General features: G+C 42.4%; 1 protein-coding gene across 1 annotated transcript; it reads right to left on the bottom strand.

Moving 5' to 3' along the window:
- Nucleotides 1–579: 579 nt before the first annotated feature.
- On the bottom strand, nucleotides 580–5,802 carry mpeg1.1 (macrophage expressed 1, tandem duplicate 1). The gene is made up of 2 exons (XM_061259687.1): nucleotides 5,209–5,802; nucleotides 580–2,822 (listed from the first exon to the last, which is right to left on the bottom strand). The coding sequence occupies exons 1-2, from the start codon at nucleotides 5,659–5,661 to the stop codon at nucleotides 1,116–1,118; spliced, it is 2,160 nt and encodes a 719-aa protein (XP_061115671.1). The 5' UTR covers nucleotides 5,662–5,802; the 3' UTR covers nucleotides 580–1,115.
- Between the last annotated feature and the right edge of the window lie 11,991 nt (nucleotides 5,803–17,793).

Below are 17,793 nucleotides of genomic sequence, written 5' to 3'. Positions count from 1 at the left end.
CAATGGGGTAACGTTAAATGTCATAGAAACCAGGTATCTCTGCTGTCTGCCTGTAATTCGAAATCCAAGACAACCCCTTTGTAGAAAATCCCTGAGTAGCTCTCTTCTAGAATTAACTTATCACGGCTTCTGTCCTCTCTGTGTTGACAGTGCTAGCGGAGGTAAAACATTTTTTGCTCAACTGCTGATTTTGAAATTCAGCAAAAAAGATTGCAGTGCTCTTAGAATTCACTACAAAAATGAAGTAATACTACAACAATATACACAAAAGAAAACATTGCAATGCACAAATAGCTATGTAGAAAATTTAATTTGGATGTGAAAATAGGCTCGGCCACTTGATTGAGCTGCTAGTTAAAGTTAATTTCAAAAACATTAAGGACATTAGCTTCCCTGGTGTGGCTATTCAAACGTGTGTATGTGTGTGTGTGTGTGTGTGTGTGTGTGTGTGTGTGTGTGTGTGTGCATGCAAAATGTCTGCTTTGATATTTCCAATCATGTTAGAAAGATCCAAAAAAGCAATGTTTTCATTTAGCTTCCCTCCCATTGAAATATATAATTCATACAGCCATTTTGGAATTTCCATTATATTTGAAACCTTTTATTCCGCAGAAAGATAAACAATGTTTGTGATGTACTACTGTACAATTCAATGAAGCAGCTGAAAGTCAAATGCATTTAGAAAAATAATTAATTATTATATCAGCAGTAAAGCACAGTATGTCATATATTATATATTAGTCAGGTCAGTGTGTCAGGAACGTTACCTATTTTCATGAAAGAGACTGCGTTTCAGAGCATACCATTCAATTCTGTCTATTGATCATAAAAAATAACTCAAAGAATATTGTTATATTTAGGAACTATTTACCTATTATTATTACACTTTCAGTTTTCCTTTGATGATGTAATCAGCTTTTTTGCACATGATGCATTCATGATCTTCAAGTACTATCTGTCCTTTGCAAACAATCTTGAATGGCACTGAAGGCAGCATAAGCCGAAACGTCCGGCTTGGAAATAAGAATAAAATAAAAGGAGTTGTTAACTCTTGCTTGATTAGTCATTGGAGTGCAGGCCTGCAGGGTGTCATTTTTAGTTTAAAGGCATTCCTCTCAGGGCAGTAGAGCCTGGGATGGCTCATCGTTCCCCGTCTCTGGCTCCGTCTCTGTTCCGCTGACCGGCTGTGCCTCGGCCGGGCCCTCACTGTGAAACTCCTCGTACCCTCCTCTACCTCCCGACCTTCTTCCTCTCCTCTTCTTCAGCGCCAACGCGATCCCTCCGATCACCACGGCGACCGCTACGACCGCGCCCGCGGCGACCCCAAACTTCTCGCCGGAAGACATGTGGGACGATTCGTCGAACATGGCTCCCATCTTGTTGAGCTCTTCCGGGTCGGCCAGCTTCCACATCTTGGTCTTCCCCACTCTGACCCAGGCCCGCTCGCCCTCCGTCATCACCGCCACGGTGTTGGTGGCGATCATGCCAATGAGAGGGGGTCGCGTGAAGGGCGGAAGGCGAACAGGGAGCAGCTGCCCACCCGTGAACACGCCCGACTGCACGCAGTAGAGCACCTGGCAACCGTCGCTGATGGCGGCTGTGTGCTGGCTGAACTGCGGGGGGCAGTGTGGTTCGTTGCGTGCCAGAGGGTTTCCAGATTTGCAGCTGAACAGCCCGCCGAAGGGGACGGAGAACCTGGTGGCGGTCTCGTAATCCTTGCTCAGGCAGATCCTCACTCCGTCGGAGAGGAACTTCGAAGGGAAGAAGCTCGGGGGGCAGTTGTGGGACTTGGTGAGGGGGTTCTGGAGGGTTGGGCCATACAGACCACCAAAGAGGTACCCTGAGAACTTCTCGACCCCGCTGGTGGTGGAACACCAGGAAGTATCTACTCGTGCCCTTCGAACATGGTAGGCGTCGCCACACACCTGCTTGCAGCATGTGGCCACGAGCCAACACCGATGGCACTGTTTATGGCACTCATACTGACTGTAGGATTCTTCCCGCACCTCGGTCCGCAGTAGGGTCGCAGTGTACGGTGGGCGACAGGAGTATTCCCCTGTATCCGGGTTCTTCTCTGCCAGCGCCTGGCACAAGGGCCCGGCGTCGCCGGTCAGCATGGTGCATTGCTGGTACACCCCGCCAAAGCTGAGGTTCGTGGCCGGGCCCTCACAGGAGCTGTCGTCAACGTTGGCCTGGAAGTTGAAGTTCTGGGAGTCCGGCTTCACGCAGCCCGGGTGGGTGTTGACCTCGTAGTAGCGGTCCACAGCCTGACGCACGTACAATGCTAGCTTCCGGACGGTAGGTTCCGGAAGGTTGGGGAGGGCCGCCTGGGTCAGGAAGTAGTGCAGAGGCAGTCCGGCACGGTCGATGGCCACCAGGTTGTTGATGGTGCTCTCCTGCCACTTCTGCAGGGTGATGCCGGGGTAGTAGGGGATTCCGCCGTGGCTCAGGGTCAGGGAGTAGGTGGTGTTTCCCTCGTAAGTGTGGGTCTCCGAGGTCTCGTGTTGCGTCCCACCGCCCATGCCGATGTTGACCTTGTTGAAGAAGTTCACCCCGGCCGAGGCGGTGACGGAGGACCGAGCCGACTCGCTGTCCGACACATAGGACGCCCGCAGGTAGTCCTCCTCAATCAAGGTGGCGCCGGCGTCGACCGACGTGAGCACGTGCGTGCCGTAGTCCAGCACCATCCTTTCCGAGAGGTACGAGGCCTGCCGGGTGCGGTTGTTCTCCAGGGCGTCCGCCACCTCGTGGGCCTGCTGGGCGAAGCGGGAGTCCAGGGTGAAGTCCGGATGAGCCCGCACCGTGTAGATGAAGTTACGCACCTGGGGGGAGAAGATGGAGGTGTGGGAAAAGGGGAAGCAGGTGAGGTTGAAGTTTAACCACGGCAAACAAGACAGGAGCTTGTAAATTCCATATTACAAGGTTTTGCTTCTGAAAAAGAAGAAGTGGTACTTCCTCACTTTATGTCTTACTTTTTGGTTTCTATTTTTTTATTTTCAATGCTCAAATACGTGTAACACTATGCCCATGAAGTCTGCTTAAATATTCCAACAGTAATTTGATACTTTCAATCAAGATTGCAAACTCTTAGTGGAAAAAAAAGTAACCGGGGAGACTGAAAAAAAATGGATGTAATTCCTACATAGATATAAATACCCTCAAATTAAAGGTCAAATTAACCTCATGTTCATTGTCTCATTTCAAACCCTGGAATACAGACCCAAAGGAACAGAAATTGTCCCACTGTCATATGGGTCGCACTGTATGTACGGCTTTGTTTATATATTTGTACATCAGTGATTCATGTTAACAACTACATTAGGTCATGCTAATTCATATTGGAGTGAAAAAACTGTTACATTTTATTAATTTAATTATATATTTATCCTATGGTTAAATTCATGCCATCCTATGTATAATTATGAATGTAACTACATGTAATACATTAGATAGTAGTTAACAAATACATGAACTAATGAAAAGAATTCCAAAGTTGCTTAATTCAAATGAATATATTTATATTTTGAATCAATTACCTACTTTTAATAACTACATTAGTCAATGTCAATCCATGTAGCCTTTTTGTAAAGTGTGGCTGATAAATCACGTAAATATTAGAGGAAAAGAACATAAAGCTTTTCACTGTTCAAACATTTTGAACTGTGTTTCTCATCTCTTCAGGTTGCACTTTTCCCTCTCTACCTCACCACCATGATTAGCCTTGTATTTGCCATAGATTATAATGGCACTTACATATAGTTACTGTATATATAGATATTGTTGTATTGTATTAGATATTGTATTGTTTTACTCAGGGTATTCTAGCTGCCGAAGCGTGGTATGTTAGTTTGTAAGTTGATGTATTCTTCAAGGGTTCTGATTGTATCTGTATGGTCACGCTAGGACTCGGAACCATACTTTCCTCTAGGGTCCTCTTCACACTGGTTCCTGTGTTTGATCTGCATTTGGTTGTATGTCACTCTGGATAAGAGCTTCTGCAAAATGCTTTGTAATGTAATGTAATGTTTGATATACTTATATTTGTGAGGATAATAGTGCTACAGACGATGCAGGATTATCAGTGTACATTAACCCTTTCAGTCTCACCCAAGGCTGGGCCAGTGTGGGGTTTTTTTTGCAGTTTTTTTCACAGTGCAATTCACAATCACTACGGTAACAGGATATAGGCTTGAAAGCATTAAAACAAATTTTATTACCTATTTTAAGATGTCATCGCTTTAGCGACAACAGTTCCTTATTTTGTAACATGGTTGGCAAAACAAGTGCGGGGGGACCTCAACTCTCTGCATTTTGTAAATGCACAGGCAACACAAATCAAGGTAACGTCAGTGTCCTTTTCACAACAAGGGTCCAGCGAACCAAATACATTATAGTTTCTAATTCTAAAAAGCCACAACAATCTGTATCCACTGAAAAACAGAAAATATGTTCAGTGAGAAAGAAAATCTACCACTTCCACTGTATTTGAGCTTCTGTAACTTTGTTTTAGTAATATCTGGAGTAATTTTTACAACAAAAAAAAAAACCCACAAAGGGTTACCTTTCAGAAGAGACCAGGTTTATGCCTGTTGTCAAAAGGGTTCAAGAATAGTAACCATTTTATTTTGGCTATGTCATTTTCAAGCTTTCAATACTACTCTGTTAAGAAAAGGCAATACTTAAGGGGTTAATGTGTATCTGTATGTAATGATAAATCATTTAAATAGTAGATGAAAATGGCATAACAAAGCTTTTCCCTGTAAAAAGGCTTGTACCTAAAAAAGACAAAATTACAACTTTAATGCTTTTTTTGTTTGTTCAAAAATTTTTTTTAAGATAATACATAGTGCTTGTGTGGATGCTCTCGTTCCCTTCTGCGGGGGGAAGATTCACTCACATACATTACATTACATTAATGGCATTTGGCTTATCCAGAGCGACGTACAGTTGATTAGACTAAGCAGGAGACAATCCTCCCCTGGAGCAATGCAGGGTTAAGGGCCTTGCTCAAGGGCCCAACGGCTGGGCGGATCTCATTGTGGCTACACCGGGATTAAAACCACCGACCTTGCGTGTCCCAGTCATTTACCTTAACCACTACGCTACAGGCCGCCCTTACCTGCACGCGGGTGGTGACGGACCCCTCTTTGCCCTAGTGGGTCTTCATGCGCTCGTTCCCTTCTGCGGGGAGAAGACTCGCTCACATACCTGCACGCGGGTGGTGACGGACCCCTCCTTGACCTGGTGGGTCTTCATGCGCTCGTTCTCGCTGGAGAACTTGGCGTTGAGGACGGAGAAGAAGGAGGCGTCGCCGTTGATGGTATGCGCGGTGGAGCTCCGCTGCTCCAGCCAGGTGCCGATGATCTCCGAGTTGGTCTCCACCCCGGTGACCTTCTGCGGGATGACGAAGATCTCATCTGGGATGAGGTAGGCTCCGTCCTCCGTGGTCTGGCACAGCGAGTAGCTGAGGTTCATCACGCGCCCCATGTCCAGGTTACGCAGGTTGTCCCAGCCGCCTCCGGGCAGGACCTCCAGCGCCGGCATGGCCGGAGCGCCGGCCCGGCACTGACGAAGCCCGTTGCTGGGGCGGGTTTGGGCTTGAGGGCGGCATTCGGGTAGGAGGCAGAGCAGCAGCAATGGTATGACCACCTTCAGACCCATGGTGGTGTTTGTGGAGAGGACAAGACAAGCCTGCTCCCTTTCTATCTCTCTGAGGGCAGGAACTGACAAGAACCGTCTCCGCTATGGGAAATACAATCTCCCCGGGTGTCACAAGACTTAGAATGAGTCACGTTTTTGTTCTGTTTCCTCTTTTTAGGTAACTATGATCTCTGATGTCCCAAACTGATTGGCTCCTGTGCCAATACACAAACGGCATCCAAGTCGACTGAGCAGAAAAGCTTTGACAACAGAAACGAGTACTTTGAAGAGTATTTGTGTGTGAAAAGATTATTGAAAGTTATTGATTCCAGTTTTAACAAAGACCAGACAGAGAGTAGAGGAGAGAGTGGAGCAGTGTAACTACTCTCCGATCCATGGGTAGATGGGTCAGAGCTGATCAGTGCGCAAAGTCTACTCCCCTATCATTGATTTTGAAGAAAAGAAAACCCAGACACATTATGTCCCCACAAGTCATGGGACTCACATTACTTCATTACATACTTCATACACATACTTTTGTGATTTTATCCGTGTGTGTCAGATCAAGCTTCAATCAGTACATATTCTTTTCTACCTGAACATCAGGTTCAGAAAATATGAAAGCCATGTTTTTTTTGTTTTTTTATCTAAGAATTGCTTGCATTAAAACTTGCTTGCATCAGAGGTGCTCTTCTGCATACCACTGTGTAATGCATGGTTATACTGTCACCTTCCAGCAGCCCCCCCCCCCCCCCCCCAATGGACTGAGGAAAAACAACGGAAATGTGATTTGCCCAAATGTATCAGCCATACATTGCAACATTACTTTCACTTTTGTGATTATCAGAAATCACATTACTGCCTTGTTATGCAGGAAGTTCCACATACCACAAGGTCCCACTAGTGAAAATGCTTCTATTTTTCATTCTTTTCTAATTTTATATAAACTTTTTAATTACAAATGGTATTTTCAGCAGAACAATTTGAGTGAAAAATGTACATGACTTTCAGAAATTCTTAGTATTTGCTATGTCCCCCTTTTGCTTTAATAGCAACATGCACTTGTGCTGGCATAGACTATCAGCAAAACCTGATGATCCATGTTCTCCCAGCATTATTTGACAATGTTCCAAAGGGCATCTTGTGATGTTACTGAATGCTTGGCTTTTGTCAGTCTTCAAGTGTCCCCATAAATATTCAATGGGGTAGAGGGTCAGGTGATTGTGGATTGTACAGCACTCTTCTTTGGTCTTCGAGTAGTTCTTACAAAGCTTTGAAGTAACTTTAATTTGTTTTAATCCTAGATTTTCAATGTGTTCTCAGACATTTGGACCCCACTGCACATCTAAATTCTGGTCACTTTTATTGATACAACTAAAGAGTAAACATTATGCTCGTACTTAATTTTATTGGCAAATTATGAACATAACATTATTGCCTTGTGCCTTCCTTTTACTGTAAATTTATTCTATTCTGTGTATTTTGCATTGTGTTTTTGCAATGAAAACAGTGTAAAAAGTAAAGTTTGTTATTTTATTATTATTATGGTTGTTGTTTTCGTCCTAAACCATTGCAATATCTAGCTTTGAAAAAGACACTTTTACGGTTTTAATATAGTTTTGGAAAATGTAAAAAAGTTACTCATCTGTGCTAGATACTACTACCTTTCAGGTACAGCTTAGTGGTAGGAAAAGGCCAGCATTGCTGGGCTGAAAAGCCTGTTCTTATCATGTTATGTTAATGTTATATGATGGTTATGTTATGTTAAATATGCAGCTTTGGGAATTCCCACATGCCAAAGCTGGTCTGAACCTATGATTTAGCCATTTTCAACCCTAGGAGCCAGTACAAAATCAGGAGCAATTCACCAGTCTGAAAACACAACTGCCATCTCCGGTTTAAATATCTTACAATCCTGCAAATGTCTGAAATGTAGAAGCTTTTTTAAAATTGTATTTCTACTTTGGGAATGCTATGATGCATTGATTTAAAGACCATTGTTGTTGTCTTTGATTGTGATACCTGTATACAAATACGAACCTTAAGCGTTATCTGGTGTATCAACCTTGACAATTTAATTCTTTGGAAGAAACAAAATCACAAATTAGGCAGTTTGAGTTAATACACACGTCAATAATTCACTTTTAAAATATCCACATAAAATCTGGCTGATACATCACTTTTTACAGTAATTGTTGTTGCAAATTAAAAAACAAAACAAATAAAGTTACTAATCAGTCAGCATTCCAGATAAAACCCACAAATCAAAAAACAGAAATGCCTACAGTGTATGTGACTGTGTCATGGCAACAATGGTAATATTTAACAGGAATAAAACTATGGCTGGAGAATTTTGTCACGTGCTTAAAACCCAAGACCAACAGGGGAATTTCAGAATGATTCAAAACAATCAACTAAGGAACTAATAGAACACCACAATGCTGTGAAAAAGTACTTTTAAAAATACTTCCTGATTGCCACCATGATTGCATATGTGTCACACAGTATAGTCTCAGATCTTCAGAGATAGATCTTATATTTAGATCTTTAGTATAATAAATGTAATTTTACAAAATGTAAATTTAGACAAAGGGAACCCGAGTAAACACAAAAGACTTTCTTTTTTTTTTCTTTTTTTTTACATTTTAAACATTATACATTTTAAATTATTATTTCATTTATGTAATGAAAAAGGTTATCAAACACCCATATCACCCTTGTGGAAAAACAATTGATTTAATAACTGGTTTCACCACCTTTAGCAGCAATAACTGCAACCAAACACTGCCCATTATTTGATATCAGGCTTTCACATTGCTGAGGAGGAATTTTTGCACAACACACACCTCATTGTGGATTATTCCTTACTTAATTGGTTGATTGAGTAACTAAGGGGGCAATTACTTTTTCACATGGGTGTTTGACAACGTTTTTCATCATCTAGATGAAACAATAATTTGAAAAAAGGCCAGGCAGCCTGTAGCCAAATGTCTATGGTACATGACTAGGACTCGTAAGGTTGGTGGTTCAAGCCCCGATGCAGCCATGATAAGATCCGTACAGCTGTTGGGCCTTTGAGCAAGGCCCTTAACCCTGCATTGCTCCCCTGCTAAGTCTAATCAACTGTCAGTCGCTTTGGATAAAAGCGACAACTAAACAACAAATGCTTATTATTATATTAACTCACCTTAGTCATAATATACTGTGTCAGAGGGTGTTGAGCATACTGAACAGCATGGTAGTCTTTATAGTGAAAGATTCCTTCAAAGGCAGGGGTGCACAACAAGGGCCGATCAGTTCCAGGATTTTAAAATTATGGTCTGAATTATTTCATTGACATCATATCTGAATCATATTGATATTGAATCATATCTTATCTGACATGTGCTACAGCTGCAGACTGCAAGTGTATCCTAATGATTTTACTGTGCTGAAGTGCAGGCTTTAATTTACGGAGTCGTCAGCAAATTAAAAACAACGCAATTGGTCGGAAAGAAAGCAGTGCACAGACCGGTCCCCGAGGACCAGAGTTGTGAACCGCTGTTTAAACGGCCATAAAGTTAACTGAGAATTAAAATGCGCACTTAAACTTTAAAATGATCACAAGCCTGATTTTCCTGGGTTTGGCGGTTCCAGCAGGAACTGTCGGGCACCCCCAGGGGGAGGTAGGGACAGAAACTCAGGAGGACCGGTGGCAGGGAAGGGGGGATGGTGGCTCAGGAGCTGGGAGAAAGAGGCGCCCTTCTCCTGGCAGACGGTGAGGTGGTTTAGGAAGTCCTCTTTACGCAGAATCGTCTTCGAGCACCAGAGACAGTGGAAGTGGGACACTTTCCGGCACTCCAGGTTGCAGCGGCAAATGATGTAATCTGAGGCGAGAGGAACGGGAAGGAAGGAGAGATCTCCGTGAAATGCATGTATCTAAATTCAGATTTCATGAATGTCTCACGTAAGAAAAGACAAATAAGGAGAACCGAATGGACAAACTAGAGTGTGAAAATAGCATTTTGGAAGTCAGCAACACACTCGGTGGTCAAATGACCTCTCACTCTACTTGTCAGCAGTTGTGAAAGACTAGGGGTGAATGCCATTTAGTCATTCACGGAAGCTAGCTTGAAAATTATGTTAGTGTGACAACTGAAGCAGACAAAGCGGTTATGACATTGCTCATGAAGATTAGATTACATTTGACTAGATTTGAAGCACAGCATGATATAAAATACTACTAAGCTTTCAATGTACTTCAGCACACACTGAGATATACACACAACACTCTATTAGGCATTTATTGGCCTTTTTTTTTACTTCTGCTGCTGTAGCCTACCCACTTAGTGGTTTGATGCATTCTGCATACCACTGTTGTAATGTGTGGTTTTTTGTGTTACTGTCACCTTCCTGTCAGCTTTGACCAGTCTGGCCCTTTTCCTCTGACATCTCTCATTAACAACACGTTTCTGCCCGCAGAACTGCTGCTCACTGGAGGTTTTTTCTATATCGCACCATTCTCTGCAAACTTTTAAGACTGTTGTGTGTCAAAATCCAAGGAGGTCAGCATTTTCTGAGATTTTCAAATCCACCTTGCCTGGTACAAACAATCATCCCATGGTCAAAGTCACTTATATAACATTTCTTCCCTATTCTGACATTTGGCCTGAAAAACAGCTGAACCTCTTGACCATGTCTGCATGCGTTTATGCATTTAGTTGCTGCCACATGATTGGCTGATTCAATATTTGCATTAACAAGCTGGTGTACAGGTCTACCTAATAAAGGCTAGACTAAATAAGGATGTTGTCTTTTATGCCACAAATATACTAACCTCCAAGCTTTGTACTAGTTATATATTGATAATCAGGGGAGCACAGTGCATGTAGAGGAAAAGAAGTTAGAGATGCTGTGATCTGGAAGAGAAGGGGCCACTGCACGGTCATGATCCAAGCCTCTGAAATTGTATCGGTACTGTATCTGTATTTTCTACCTAACATTTTTGAACAGGAGGGTTGTTTTGATCTTCAGGCGAAGGTGGGAGGCTAGGCAGTGAGAACAGCTTATCTCACACTATGTTTGTCTGGGAACTTCATTTTGCAGAACTGAAAATGGGGGGGGGGGCTAAACACTGTAACACTGTTTCTGTAATGGTAAAACATATACAGGTGGAAATACCATGAGATACAAGCTGCCTATTGTCGGGGCAGCTTACAGAGTAGTGGCTAAGGTGCATGACTTGTATTTTATTGTATTTTCAAAATACAAAATACTGTATTTTATTTTTATACATTTTTTGGTTGCAATATTTAGTATGTACACTTGGGGTATATTGTATCAAAATACATTTTGATGTATTCTTGACCATCCCTGGTTGACAGGTAGTATTTAAAAGTACTTAAAAGCTCTGAAGCTGGCAGTAGCTAAAACATAACTAGCATTGACACTGAGAGGTTGTTCTTCTTAACATCATACTTGAAAGGTGAGAGTGAGGTCTGAGAAAAAAAGCAGTTTAGGTTTAAATGACACATTGGCCACAGCGAGTGAACTGACTGCCAGACCTGGGTCAAATACATACAGTCATTGTTTTGGATTCAAATACTTTTCTACGCTGTACTGAGCTTGTCTGGTGAATTGGAAGCTATGAAATATGCTAAAAAATTGCAAACCCCTCCGGGTCCTTTGGCTGGCTTAATTGCACCAGGCATGATCAATCAAGCACAGAAAAGTATTTGAATCCAAAGCATTTACGTATTTGGCCAAGGTCTGCTGACTGCCAAGTTTCAGACATTTAAAAAAAAAACATCTTTTTAAAAAACTAGGAAAAGGACTGTGTGCAATACAAACCTCCATAAGGCACGCCATACTTCAGGTGGATCTGAATGTGTCTCTTCACGTGATACATGAATTTGGGTTTGTACACTGACTCCTTGCAGAAGGGACAGTGGATGAGCCTGCAGCAACTCCTGCACTGCTGCAGCGTAGGAAAAGCACCCTTTCGTACGATGGTGATGTGCCTCTGAAAAGACATGAAAAGTATGCACGGTCAGACAGCGTTTCATGCAGCACGTGATTCTTGCTCGAAGAAGGCTGAATTTCACACAAAAAGTTAAAGTATACAAACTCAAGGTAGGACGTGAGTTTGTATAATTTAAGTCCTAATTTAAATTAGTCAAAATCCCAAGTTTTGTCAGAAAACATCAGAAAACGAGCAGGAATAGGAGTTCTGTTGTTCCTTTGGATGACGGCGGCTTGGGAAGTGCCACAAAGTGGACGAACTTCGAAAACTCACATTTTTCAGCTTAAACGAATAACTGGTTCTCCAACAGGCGCTAAAGGACTAGCCGAACGTGCTGGATGCGCTCTTCGAGGGAGGGCGAGAAGATCAAAATGTCATTAAGGCTCCGGTAATCAATGCAGGGTCTGAGGGATTTGCCCATCTTTTCAACGAAGAAGAACCCCGCTCCATTTATCTACACTGGAGAGACATCTTCTGTCTCTCCCGTATTGATGAACGGGTACAGCTGACTTGCATCGGTTCTGGTGCAGAAGGACCAGGGGATGCCAGCAGCCATACCATCATGCACCCAGCTCCGGCCAAATGGCTGAAGCTAAGCAGGTGTGGGCTTGGTGGGAAAACAAATTAGCTGCTGGAAGTGGTGTTGATGGGCCAGTAGGAGGCGATCTTCTCTCTGGTCAAAATATCCCCAATGCCCCAGCGCAGTGATGGGGACACTGTACTGTAGGAGACACCGTCTTTCGGATGAGATGTTAAACCGAGGTCCTGACTCACTGCGGCCATTAAAGATCCCATGACACTCGCAAAGCGGTGTCCTGGCTAAGTTCCCAAACCTGGCTCTTTCAAACTGCCACCTTATCATCCCTGATCCAATTTGCAAAAACATTGTTCTCTCCCTCTCCACCTCAGCTGGTGTGTGGTGAGCGTTCTGGCACAAAATGGCAGCCGTGTATCACCCAGGTGGGTGCTACACATTGGTGGTGGTTGAGGCGAGTTTCCCCCTGATCACTGTCAGCGGTTTGAGTGTCTAGAAAAGCACTACATAAATGTAATGATCTATCTATCTATATTCACTGGAGCGTGGGGAAGAGAACGGCATGAAGTGGGCCGGTCTGCATGGGGCCCTTCTCTCGGCCTGCCGGCCCCGCGGCTGAGAATCCCGCCGGATGGCCAAGTCAATTAAACCATCTAGAGTCAGAAGGAGTTCACAGGTGCTGAGTTTGTCCTTTATCTGTTCAGAATGTCCCTGTCATAGAGAGCCTGCTTACTCCAGCCGGCAGAGGCCGTTCCCATGGTGCGGGTGAAGGGGTTGATGAGCCACGGAGTGCTGACCGCTCAAAGACCTTCATCGTGGCGGCGAAGGAAAGAATGTCGCCACATTCAGGAGCCCCAGAATCCCAGAAGGCTGTTCCCCACTCACGTGCCTTCCCAGCCAAAAATGTCATAGCACAGGCAAATTTAGGGTGTTTGTTAGGAAACTAAGACGACTGCAGCCCGAACACCAAGGAACGGTGCGAATGGAAGGACCCACAGGAACCCGGGTCATCAGCATAGCTCTCCGAAGGGGATAGGCGTGGCTCTGGGTGACTTTGGGGCGTCTTAGGAACAGGGGAGTCTGGCAGTCCTGTGACTTGAGCAGTTCTGGAGATGGATTCGTAGAGGTTTGTCACACAGGTGTGCAGAGACTGGAGGTTTTGGGCAAATCTGGAGGTTTTGGGCGAATCTCCGACTGGTGTTGCCCCAGCTTTTGACCCTGGAGCTTCCTAGGGCGGTCTATGGGGTTTCTGGTTCCATTTCAGGTGCCGGACCGAAGAACCAATCACAACCCAGAACTTGGTGGGATAGATTAGAAAGGACAAGCAGATCAAACAGGCGGGGGTCGAATGCAGACAGGTGTAACAGAGATAACCAAGTTAACAAATTAACACATAACATTACATAATGTATCATTAACCCACATAACATTCAACAATACTGTCAAACTATTCTTTGAAAATACTTAGCAAACAGTGGAATGGAGCATAACACGGTGGAACAGAGCATAACTGGGTGAAATTAGCACCAATGACGAACAAAAGGATTGAACAATGACTCATTGTGGTTGATTTTATTAACTCAACAGAAAATGACATTTACATTCATAATGTAACAACAATGTAGTAACTCAATTGGAGACGTATTATTAAATATCAAAATGGCCAACTTGACACTTGTTCTGACCTTGAGGGCCCTGTGACCGGCTCTGGTTCAGAGGTTGAGGGTGTGGTTGCAGAGGGAGAGGGCATAGCTGTCCTCGCCTTTTCCCTGACTCTTGCCTCCCTCTCCCTTGCCTTCATTTCTCTCCATTTTCTTCTTTGAGCATGCTTCTCATGCTCGCTGAGGTCTCCTATTCTTTTCTTTTTCCCTGTCTCTCTGTCTCTCTTCCATTTCTCTCTCTCTTTCTGGAGGTACTTTTGTCTTCTCTCCGGGTCTGAATCTCTCCGTGCTCTGTACCGCAGCTGCATTTCAGCAGCACTTAGTGGTGGAGCCTTTTCCTAAAAAATGCACACCACTTTACTATCTTTCATTCATACAATTTGTATAATAAGACCGTTTTATTCACAACTGGATATATGTATATCATAGATATTACTTGCATCTCATTGTATATCATTTATTTACTATATTTCCTAACAATCAGGTTAACATCATAACATCATAAAACTTGGGAAAAAAGATAAAAACCGAGACTTGATACTCTCTTCACTGAAAATTATGTAATTTCCTGAAAGTGATGTCAATGCAACTGGAGGCCATTTTTAAAGGAAACAAACTACAAACCAACAGGGTGGGAAATGATTTCAAGGTAAATAAATAAAAAGCATAAAAAATAACTACAGTTTCAATCAAATAAATATGTATGAATAGAGATTTTAACTTGGTCTATAAATAAAACTAGGAAATATTTTGAGTATTATATTATTGTATAGCTAATATTTATTTTAGAAGTTGATCATTGGCTCTTGGGGACATGGTGAAAAATGGACACCTGTACCAAAAGCAAAGTGGATAAAATACAAAATAATGTATGATCCATTAATGTTTAAATGAAAAAAAGGTCTAAACTTATGACTGAAGGTTTTTGGAATAAAAATGTGACACATTTTACAGCAAATACAGAGATATTTCCTTGCGACAGACAGCGGATAACAGGAGTGACCCAGCCTTGTTTTACCTGAGTAAACCTTGGTGGTAAGTGATGTGTGTACAGAGCTCTGTTTTCTTCGGCCTGGGGGTAGGGCCGCTTTCTCCCCAGCTCCCTCATCTCCAGGGATACTGCAGGAACAAATATAATACGAAGAAAAATTTACTCTATTATTTTGTATTTTTCACACAGAATGGATCTTTAGACAAAAAGTAATATTAGAAAATGGGAACCTGAGTACACACAAAACACATTACTAAATTACCATGTAAAAAAAGTTATCAAACACCAAAATCACCCCTTACATTAACAGCACCTTTAGCAGCAATAATTGCAACCAAACACTTCCTATAATTTGATATCAGTCTTTCACATCACTGTGGAGGTATTTTAGCCCGGTTTTGCAGAACTTCTTTAATTCAGACAAATTCATAGGTTTGGAATTCATGATCAAAGGAAACCTCAAAAGAGATGAGGGGAAAAAAGTAGAAGAGAGTTGAAATGTATCAGTCTGCAAAGGGTTACAAAACCATTTCTAAGGATCTGGAACCACCGAACAACAGTAAGAGATCTCCAAATGGAGAATAATTGGAAAAGTGGTGAATGAACTTGCCTCAGATATATCTTGTAGTATCTACTGCATATCAGGCAGCAGCATGATGGTTTGAGGCTCATTTCATAGCCATTTAGCCTCAGCATAGTATCAGCATATTTTACAGCCAAATCTAGTCCCACCCCCCAATTCCCTTTGCGATCCATGCAAATGCAAAGAGTTTTAGTACCGCTTAGAGCACAACCTGAAAATAAGATATCCAAACTCTGACAGGTCAGACATCAGGAAGTTATGGCAGGCAAAGTATATGCAACCAAAACTCTTTTACTTGACATTATGTTAATTTATCTCAAAAATGAAATGGGGGACTACATATCTAAAGTTCTGTATTTAATAAAAGCTTGGTGTCTGTGCTTTTAAACATGAGATATTTCTGAAAATTCTAAAGCAAGATTGCTTTTATTATCATTTCTTTCTGTTTATGAATGTTTTTTAGTTTTTTTTAAAAAAGGAAAAGGGCCATGTGCAAAGGTTTGGGAACCCTTTTAGATTATTCTTTGTTACTTTTTAAAAAGATGATTACAAAGGCTCAGACCCAAGTGATTTACTTGCAAATCTGTGGGGAGATCTCAAACATGCCATATGTGCAAGGAGGCCAAAGAATATTTCTGAAATAGAGGTGTTCTGCCAGGAAGAATGGGGGAAAACACTCAGCTGGCCAGAGGCACCTAATTGGCAGGGTTCCCAAACTTTTGCCCAGGGTCTCTTTTCCTTTATTATTTTAAAACTGTAAAACTATTTAAATAAAAGGTCACCTTTTTTGTGTGTTAAAGTGTTAAAATCTGAAGAAATGTGTCATATTTAACATTTAGAGGTCAGGTTCTCTTCTGTTCACTTAAATATTTGTTGTAAAAGGCTTTTCGACACCATGTGAGATGTCTTATATGTCTTTGTTAGAGATTTACATTTTTGAATTCTCTGTGTTTCCTCACCTCTGGACATTAAGCTGCCTTTCTGTGAATTTGGCTATCTGAACCATAAAGGACAAATTCACGTTTTTGTTTGTGTGTTTGTCTCTCTCCATGGTCAAATTTTTAAATACTGAACAGCAAAAAAAAAAAAAACACAATGAAATTGTGGTTGTACCACCCTAGCGCTAGTTAGTCATAATGACTATACTACCATGCTCCTGCTGAATGGCTGAAGCTAAGCAAGTGTGGGCTTGGTTGGTACTTCGAGGGGAGACCTTCTGAAAAAAGTAAGCAAAATGGCTGCCATTGCATCACTCAGGTGGGTGCCACACATTGGTGGCAGGGGGGGCGAAGACAAAGTCAAAGTCATTTGAGTTTGAGAAAATCACTATATAAATACAAGGAATTATAATAGCCTCATTTGTTCAAGTAAACCAGTGCATTATTTTCTTTTCGGAAGCTTTGTGAATCCAAAGTGCAAATTCCCACTTCTGTGACCAATGAAGTTCTGCTCTGTTCTGTGCCCTATAGGCATACATACTGGCCCATAATCACGCTGAAGCCTGGGATCAGTGAGCTCAGACAATCCCATGCCGCAAAAATAATGATCATCTCAGCATGCGAGAATGGCAGACACAGGGAGCGGGTGCTGGTGCTGGTGCTGGATGCTAATAAGGATTTAAATGCTGGCGACCTTTTCGTGACCTTTTTACTTTTATTTTTAGTAGACAAAACATAATAACATTTACAACATAAAATAAAGTCAACAAAGTGCACGGATGGTGCAATGGGTTTGAATCCCCATTTGAGTCTCTCTTACACGGTTTCCACCGGGTACTCCAGTTTCCTCCCACAGTCCAAAGACATGCAGGTTAGGCTGATTGGAGAGTCTAAATTGCCCATAGGTATGAGTGTGTGAGTGAATGGTGTGTGTGCCCTGCGATGGACTGGCGACCTGTCCAGGGTGTATTCCTGCCTTTCGCCCAATGTATGCTGAGATAGGCTCCAGCCCCCCTGCGACCCTATTCAGGATAAGCGGGTTAGGATAATGGATGGATGGATGGAATAATAATTGAGGATTACATCGAGAGAAGCACAAACACAATGACATCCTAGATATCCTGGAGATTTACCAGGATGATTAAAAAAATATTTTTCAGAATATGTTTTGTCCAAAACTTGACAGGTCAAAGGACATGATTCATTAATACAAGGATATTCTGAAACTGAGAGAACAACGCATGACAACAGACAACGTGAGGAAGAGAGGGGCCATTGAGAAACTTTTTTTATATTTTAGGCAGAAATGGGATATCTGTGTGTTGCAATTCTGCAAGAATATATCAAATTCTGGACCGATATGAAGCAGGACACAAAACATATGCATACATGTTCCCTTATTCGTATTGCATTTAGTAAAATTAGGAGACTATCAGCTTCAATT

This window comes from Conger conger, chromosome 11 (genome assembly GCF_963514075.1).
Source record: "Conger conger chromosome 11, fConCon1.1, whole genome shotgun sequence".
NCBI lineage: Eukaryota > Metazoa > Chordata > Actinopteri > Anguilliformes > Congridae > Conger > Conger conger.
Note: the sequence above shows the minus strand (reverse complement) of the source record. Positions and strands in the feature narration are given on the sequence as shown.

Coding starts and splice junctions, on each gene's coding strand:
- mpeg1.1 (XM_061259687.1), bottom strand. CDS start 5,661: ATGGGTCTGAAGGTGGTCATACCATTGCTGCTGCTCTGCCTCCTACCC. Junction 2,823..5,208: donor CCGTCACCACCCGCGTGCAG/GTATGTGAGCGA, acceptor TTCTCCCCCCAG/GTGCGTAACTTCATCTACAC.